Source organism: Urocitellus parryii, chromosome 7, assembly GCF_045843805.1.
Source record: "Urocitellus parryii isolate mUroPar1 chromosome 7, mUroPar1.hap1, whole genome shotgun sequence".
Lineage (NCBI taxonomy): Eukaryota > Metazoa > Chordata > Mammalia > Rodentia > Sciuridae > Urocitellus > Urocitellus parryii.
The window spans coordinates 182,002,875-182,011,199 of record NC_135537.1 but is presented as its reverse complement, the minus strand read 5'-3'; the positions used below and the strand labels follow the sequence as shown (position 1 = coordinate 182,011,199).

General features: G+C 60.2%; 1 protein-coding gene across 1 annotated transcript; it reads left to right on the top strand.

The window, feature by feature from the left end:
- Positions 1-259: 259 nt before the first annotated feature.
- Nptx1 (neuronal pentraxin 1) lies at positions 260-5,612 on the top strand. Its single transcript, XM_026408442.2, has 5 exons — positions 260-703; positions 986-1,193; positions 3,105-3,349; positions 4,517-4,696; positions 5,391-5,612. The coding sequence occupies exons 1-5, from the start codon at positions 260-262 to the stop codon at positions 5,610-5,612; spliced, it is 1,299 nt and encodes a 432-aa protein (XP_026264227.1).
- The last annotated feature ends 2,713 nt before the right edge of the window (positions 5,613-8,325 follow it).

Here is an 8,325-nt window from a genome sequence, read left to right as displayed (position 1 = left end):
CCGCAGACAATTAAAGCGGGATTCCTCCCCCGCTGACGTCGGCTGCGCCGAGGCCCCTCCCGCGGCGGCATAAAAGGCGCGAGCTCCGCAGCGCAGGCGGCAGTGGGGGCCGGAGAGCGCGGCGGCGTGGAGCGTGCGGCCCAGGAACTCGGCTCCCAGAGCGCGGGCCGCCCGAGGAGCGACAGCCGGAGCCCGGTCCCAGCCGGAGCCCAGCCCCACCCGAGCCGAAACGGGTCCGGCGCTCCAGGTGCCCGCAGCCATGCTGGCCCGCCGCGCCGCGCGCACCTGTGCGCTGCTCGCTCTTTGCCTCCTGGGCAGTGGGGCCCAGGATTTTGGGCCGACGCGCTTCATCTGCACCTCGGTGCCGGTGGACGCCGACATGTGCGCCGCGTCCGTGGCCGCTGGCGGCGCGGAGGAGCTCCGGAGCAATGTGCTGCAGCTTCGCGAGACCGTGCTGCAGCAGAAGGAGACTATCCTTAGCCAGAAGGAGACCATCCGCGAACTGACCACCAAGCTGGGCCGCTGCGAGAGTCAGAGCACACTGGACTCCGGTCCCGGCGAGGCCAGGGCGGGCGGCGGCCGCAAGCAGCCCGGCTCGGGCAAGAACACCATGGGCGACCTGTCCCGGACGCCGGCCGCGGAGACGCTTAGCCAACTCGGGCAAACTTTGCAGTCTCTCAAAACCCGCCTGGAGAACCTCGAGGTCCGTGTGAGCCGCGGTTCCCCCTCCGGGTTTTGTGCCCCCCCTGCCCTCCCCCACTACGTCCCCGACCCGGCCCGGCACCCCCCACTCCGGTCTTGGTAGCGAGCTTCTGCCGGGCCGGCGCCTCGCCGAGCCTGCGGGGACCCGCGGGCGGCCACTCGCTGGAGCTCCTCGCCAGGCCGCCCCCGCAGTCGCCCGCAGGGGACCGCGCCGCGGGCCTCTGGCAAGGTCTCCCTTCCTCGTGTAACGGTGTGGTTTTCCCCTGCCCTTGTGCCCCCGCAGCAGTACAGCCGCCTCAATTCCTCCAGCCAGACCAACAGCCTCAAGGATCTGCTGCAGAGCAAGATCGATGACTTGGAGCGGCAGGTGCTATCTCGGGTGAACACATTGGAGGAAGGAAAGGGGGGGCCCAAGAACGACACCGAGGAAAGGGTCAAGATCGAGAGCGCCCTGACCTCCCTGCACCAGCGGATCAGCGAGCTGGAGAAAGGTAAGGGCTAAGAGGGGGGCCAGGCTGCCTGCTCGCATCTCCCTCCAGGGACCGTGTGAGACAGACTCCCTGCACAGCCCAGTTCAGCCCTTTTGTAACCCCGACTTCCTCCACTCCGGAAGCCCCTCCCCAGGTTCTGATCTTCCAGGCTTGTTCCCTAGCCTTGCTGGTACCCTGGGCCGGAGACATCTCCAGGGACAAGAGGCTGAACAGAGGAAGATATTGCATGGTGCACCTGTCCCCATCAAGCTGTACTCACACTCCGGAATTTTTCAAGTCTGATTTGTTTAATCTTCAGTAACTTTGCACAGTAGCTGTGGTTGGCCCAGCCCTCCCTGGTTAAGAGAATCTGGCTCTTGCTGGTCTCTGTCACCAGCAAAGAATGAGGCATTAGCCCACTTGGGCCTGGGGTACATTTCCTCCCAGGTGCCCTGAGCCCCCGGTGTTCTCTCAGGATCACCAGGTTCCCCCTCCCACCCAGAGCCAGGCTCCTATCTCCTTTCTGAGTGACCCCAGCTTGGGCATCTTGTTCACTTCAGCAGCTCCCAGGTAGTCAACTCAGGCTGGCCCAAGCACAGCCCCGCACAGATGAGCTCTGCCTTCAAGTCGCAGAAATCAAACAAGGTTGTAAAAAGGTGGGGGGGCACCTAGGAGTGGAGCCGGGCCACGTGACCCTGCTTGGACTGCAAACTGTGCCGGATGGATTTAAACAGTGCCATCTTAAGGCACGTTATGTAACTGAAAAACAGATCAGGGGAAAGAGGGACCTCAGGAGGGAGGGGGAGGGAAGGAGGAGAGATGCTGGGAAATTACACCGTTCTAGAGAGACACCAGGGGCTGGATCTCCCCACTGTGGGCTTGTATGTTGGGGGCACTGTCTTAAAGGGGCCAGCCCTGCTCTGCTATCAGATACCTGGCTCAGAGGAGGAGGGGATGGCTGTCCTGTCCAAATGCCTTCCAGAAGTTCCCCTTAGCCTGAGGTACCAGGTTTGGGCTCTGGGGTAGGAGCACAGGTGGGCACCCAGGAGATGGCAGGGTGCTTGTGTTCCTGGGCTCTGATATGAGTACTCAGGGGGCTGGGTCAGGAGTCAGTCCCACACCAGGCCCAGCACAATAGCCAATAGCCGTGGTGTGTTTGTCTGTTGGGGTGAGGGGTTTGGACATTCCCTGGAGACATGGCTGGCAGGTTGGAAGCTGATGGCAGTTTAAAAGGACTGCAAACTGTGCCGGATGGAAGCTCATGTGAGACTGTGTGGCATCCTCAAAGTAGTCACTCTGCCCCCGCCCCAGGGATGCCGCCCACTCCTGCTGCCCTGCCCTGCGCTGCCCTGCCCTCTCAGCAGGGCTCCAGTCTGAGTCCCTGGAAGAGCCTGGGGGAGGGGACAGTGCTTTCTTCCAAGGGATGAATGGGATTGTGGAAATGGCCCGGGCTGCAGCAGGGGTGGGCCTGGAAGGATGCGTGGCCTGATTGTCTCCTTGGGGATTAAGAGACACCAACAGGAGTGGTGAGGGGTTCTGAGCACAGCCACCATCCTGGAATCAGGTCGGCCCCCAAAGGGGCTGTTCTGTGGGGAGCTAGCCTCATTCCTCCTTCCCCTGCAGCCACCTTCTCTGCCAGTTGACAGGATCCCACCGACCTGAAGGCTGGCCCTGCCTTTCCCATGCCCACCTGGCAGCCCAAGGGCGGATGCCCACAGCCAGCCTGTGTTCCCCCTCCACCCCACCTCCCCAGGGTGGCACCATGTGGAAGTGAGTGCTAGCCAGGCCTGGAGTGCAGAGACCTTGGGTCAGCTTTTTTACCATCTGGCCCCATGCCCTGTCTGCGTCACAGGGTTTGGTGGGGACCAAACACAATTCAGATGCCAGCTGAGCCCTGGGTCAAGGTGTCGGACTGGGTTCTGTCCTCCCCAGGTCAAAAAGATAACCGCCCTGGAGACAAGTTCCAGCTCACATTCCCGCTGCGGACCAACTACATGTACGCTAAGGTGAAGAAGAGCCTGCCTGAGATGTACGCCTTCACCGTGTGCATGTGGCTCAAGTCCAGCGCTGCGCCCGGCGTGGGCACGCCCTTCTCCTACGCTGTGCCCGGCCAGGCCAATGAGCTCGTCCTCATCGAGTGGGGCAACAACCCCATGGAGATCCTCATCAATGACAAGGTAGGGACTGCAGGACCAGGCCTTCAGGCCCCAGCTCTGTCAGGTGGCCTTAGATGCTGCTGTGGCCCTTCTACCCAGTGGAACTGGGGGAGGCAGAAGGTGAAGGACAGAAGTAGGGAGGGGTACCCTCGCCTGCTCTCTGCTCCAGAATAGGGAGAGCTGGAATGTTCCAGACAGAAGCCTCCTGTGTGGGGGTGGGGGGAGGCGATGGGGACATCCATCCTGCTGATGTGATCCTGGCTCCTCCGCTGTTGGGCCTAAGACTGTCTGGGCTTCTCCATATTTGGTGGTCCATAGGTGCCCTGGGTGGGGAATCCAGGTGCTCTGGAGATCCTTTCTGAGTCCACATCTGTCCCCCCACTTAGCCCCCTACTCTCAGGAGAAGGCCTATTCCACCTGTTCCCTGTTCCAGGGCAGACCTTTCCCTCTAGTGACCGTTTCCCCGTCTTGTCCCCTTCGTTTGCCTGGGAATTAGCTGCCAACTTTCAAACCCCTTTATCTTCATGTCCTTCGTGGTAGTAAATGGGTAAAGCTGGGAATCAGATTCTGGCCCCTCATCTTGAAGCTGTGCCCCAGAGAGGGTGGTGCTTTCTGGGCTCCATTTCCCCAAGTGGGAGGCCGGTAAGTTCTGTGGCTGCGCCATCCCCTGCCTGGAGCGGAGAGGGGGAGTGTGAGTCTGTGGCCAGGCTGGTTTTGAAAGCACAGTGTCATCCCCTCATAGCATCCCCCAGGCTCTCTGCAGGGGCCGGCTGGGGTGCAGACCTGAGGACTAACACCTGGAGATGGAGGGCGGGAAGAGAGGAGAGGCCTGGCAGGGGGAGGCAACAGGAAACTGCTAGGGATGCTGCCCTCCCTTGAGGGCTTGTTTTATAGACCCTCCAGGAGGGAGGAGGGCACGTAGGAGTGAGGTGGTGTGTGCCCAGATGCATCTCGGGGCTCCTTGGCAAGGCATTGTGTTTCCTTTGGGATTCCCTGACCCACCCGTGGGAGGGGCTGATGGATGCTGAAGTTCAGAGGGGAAGGTGCTAGAGGAATTCAGGAAAGACTCTCGATTTGTATTTTGAAAGTGAAGTGAGGGAAAAAAAAAAAATCACAGCTGCCCTGTGAGATGACTGATTCTGAAAGCTGTCCTCAACCATCGCGTGGTGTGCTCGTGCTTCTTCCCAGGTGGCCAAGCTGCCCTTTGTAATCAATGATGGCAAGTGGCACCACATCTGCGTCACCTGGACCACCCGGGACGGGGTCTGGGAAGCCTACCAGGACGGCACCCAGGGCGGCAATGGCGAGAACCTGGCACCCTACCACCCCATCAAGCCGCAGGGCGTGCTGGTGCTGGGCCAGGAGCAGGTACTGGTGGGGGAGGGGAGAGAGCTGCAGCCTGGGGGCGGGGCAGCGCCTTGGGATTTGGAGAAGTAGGAGGGCAGTAGTTGTGCTGGGGTTTGGGCCCAGCCCCGGCCTGGGGGCTTCTTCAGGGACCTGGGGCAGGAGCAGCTCTGAGTCCAGCCCTCTCAGCGCTCCAGTGAGGCTCTCTTTGGCATGGGGAGGCCAATTCTGCTTTTAACAATGAATAATTTAGTTCCCAAGAAGTGGTTCCTCTCCTCCCTTGGGCACCTGGGAGGGAGGGGAAGGGGTGGAGAAGACAGGGCTTCTGTTCCTGGGGGAATGTAGTTAGCTGGAGCTGGCCAAGAGTGTGGTCTGAGTAGGGCCCCGGGACTCTGTTGCCATAGTTGTCCACAGCCCCACTGACCCCTCACTTGTTGGCTGAGGGACAGGATGGGCAGAGCCCAGAGGCCCCCAAGCAGAGATCCCCAACCAAAGCAGAGGGGGTGGCCACCAGACCTTTTCCCGAGCTGCCCTCAGAGATTGACAGATGTGTGGCTGAAGACTCAGGGCCAGGAAACAGAAGGGTACCAAGGACAGACAGAGCAACCCCAAATAGGAGAGACAGACACCCAGACTCATCCCCCAGGGATAGGCCCCTCCACCTGGTCCCTGATCATCTGGCTGACCCTCAACCTTCATCCCCTGCTCTTCTCCAAAGGACACTCTGGGTGGCGGGTTTGATGCCACACAAGCATTTGTGGGTGAGCTGGCCCATTTCAACATCTGGGACCGCAAGCTGACCCCAGGGGAAGTATACAACCTGGCCACCTGCAGCACCAAGGCCCTCTCTGGCAATGTCATCGCCTGGGCTGAGTCCCACATTGAGATCTTTGGCGGAGCCACCAAGTGGACATTCGAGGCCTGTCGCCAGATCAACTGACGGCTTTCGGCAGGGCTGAGCCCCGGCCCCACACCCACCTACCCTGCTTGTGCAGTGATGATCCATCGTCTCTTCTTTCCCTTTCCCCAGGAATGAATCAAGGCCATGGCCCCTGCACATGCACACGCACACACACATGCGCACACAGCCTGGTTTTGCCCTTCTCATGCACAGGAAGCAGTCCCGGCTCTCCTCCATTCCTAAGGAACCCCACTTCTCCCTAGGAGCCCCGACTGTTTCCCAGGCGTGCCCTACTCACAGTGAAAGAGGTGACATCAGCATTCTGGACAGTGCAGAAGTCGGTGAAGGGGTGTGTGTGTGTGTGTGTGTGTGTGTGTGTAGCTGGGGAGGACTTTCATTCTAGAATGAATATCTGGTTTCCTCCTTTCCTTGTGGCTTTGGGAAACCTCGTGATGGGTCAGAACTCTGAATTGCCAACTCTGTCCGCTCCTGTGTGCCTTGGGGCTGGTGCCGCTTCTCCAGCACACACATCTGTCTTCGTTTGCAGACCTCTTTTGGAGCAGCATAGCTCTCTAGTGATGTAGGAAATGTGTTTTAATGGTTTTCCAAGGCCAGGGGGACCTTTCTACAGAGAGTTTTTACTCCATATTAGAAGTGAATGCTCTCTGAAGGTGGGAGGCTCCTGTCCTGGGGTGGCATCGCCTCCCAGTCCTTCCCTCACCCTGCCTGGTCAGCATCCCTGCTGTCTCACCTGAGGGCAGTGTGGGCCTGGGGGTCTGGCCTGCATGCCCCCTGGGTGGCTCCACCCCAGGACTGGGCCTCGCTCCTGGGCCTCCCTGCTTCTTTGCATCCTGTGGAGCTGGGACCTGTTACTCCCTTTCAGCCACCCATGCTGTCCTGCTTGAGCGCAGGTGGCCCTGAGAGAGGAGTGTCCCATGAGCCCCAAGGTTCAGAGGTCTAGTGCTTTGGCCCCCACCTCTGGTAGTTGGAGACAGAGGTTTCAAGTGGTGTCCTCTGGACCAGGAACCCAGCCCCAGAAGGCGACAGAGACTCAGCCCAGCCGGTCCATGAGAAGGTCTTCCCCTTGGCACTTCTGACAGCCATAGCCCTCCCAGCACCCCAGGCCTGGATAAGCTGGCTCAGGGACCGCTCAGATGGAGCCAGTCCTGGCCAGAGCAGGGCCTGCCACCCTCTCCTCACAGGGCTTAAGCAGCCCCCCATCTGCCACTGGCCTGTGACTCTGAGACCTGACTCACCCAGAACCTCCGGCTTCTTTTCCCCATGAAAAGCAGCACAAGCATCCCCTTCTAATCCTTCCGAAGAGGGGAGAAAAGTGTGCGTGTGTGTGAGTGTGTGCACATGTGTGTGTGCACATGTGTGTGCTTGTGTGTGAGTGACCTAGAGCAGACACCCAGGAGGTCGTGCCCAGGATGGGGAGCCCCTGCTTGGTCCTGCCAGCTGGTGGGCCAGCTCCAGGGATCTGACTGGCAAGAGGCAGGCGGGTCTGTCTAGAAGTCCTGCACACCACCTGGCTGGCCTGCAGCTGCACACGTTCTTCCCAGGAGCAGGCCCTGCCTGCTGTCCCTCCAGGGGCACCTGGCTCCCGCAGCGCAGGCCCGCCTTGTGTCAGAAACCCGTGCATCTGTGTGTCTGTGTTGGTGTCTCTGTCGCTGTGCTCATTGTGTCTGCACGGTACCGGCTGCCGCTCCGCACTGCATCACTCTGGCCGAGAGGGTGCGGGCCGGCACCGCCCTGTGTGTTCTTGTTCAACAGTGGCTTTTTTTAGATACTCGTGCTTCCTCAGTGCCCGTCGGGTCGTGGCTTTCTCGGATCTGCAGGGATCTTCTCTGTTTGCATGTTCCTCGGGTGGCGTGTTCCTTGCTCCCTGGTCCGATGTGTGTTCCCTTGCCTGCATGGACTTCTCCGGTTCTGTGTTGTGTGCTGAGTGCCACCCAGTGTTCTTTGACCACCCATGCTACTGAAAATGGCTGGGTCAGCAAGCAGGGGTGTCCGTGGAGGTCAGGAGGGAGGCCAGCGCTCCCCTCTCCTCCCCGCCCCCAAACACACCAAGAAGCAACTTTAACATGTAGGCTGAGAACGAGCCTGAATGATACCCGTGGTTGGGAGAGAGCAAGAGAGCCTGGAATCACCTTTCCAGAGCAGATGGAGCCCCACCCTCACTCCAGCCGCCTGGGAGCCCCGTGTGGGCAAGGCCCAGAGCCGGCTGTGCCAGGTGCCCTCCTGCCAGCACCTTCCACCAGCCCCTGCCCCTGCCAATACCGGACCCCAAACCACCTCTGCCCACAGTGGGCAAGGTGGGAGCTGTCCGTCCAGGACCACAAGCCATCCTCTGCCCTAGCTAGAGAGGGCAGAGCATCCCAACTCACACCTCTGTCCCTCCAGCCTCCCGACGCCTCCCTTCCCTTCCCTTCCCTTCCCTTCCCGCTCCCTTGATGCACCCATGGTGCCAGACACGGATATTTAGCTCCCGCCCGGCCCTCACTGGAGTCAGTGCCAAGCCCCTCGACTCCCTCACTGTGTTCACACTTGGCACTTTGCTGGCCCCGAGAAAGGTAGATGACACAGCCGCAAATCCAGTCCACAGTCCCATTGCCTCCTTGATCTGACTGATGTTCCCTCTTGCACTGAATTCTACATGCCTCTCAGGTAAGCCATTTTATAAAATAAGAAGATAAAAAGCACTGTCGGCACAGTGTTTGCTTTTGCCCAGCTGGTGTCCGACAGCTCCCTG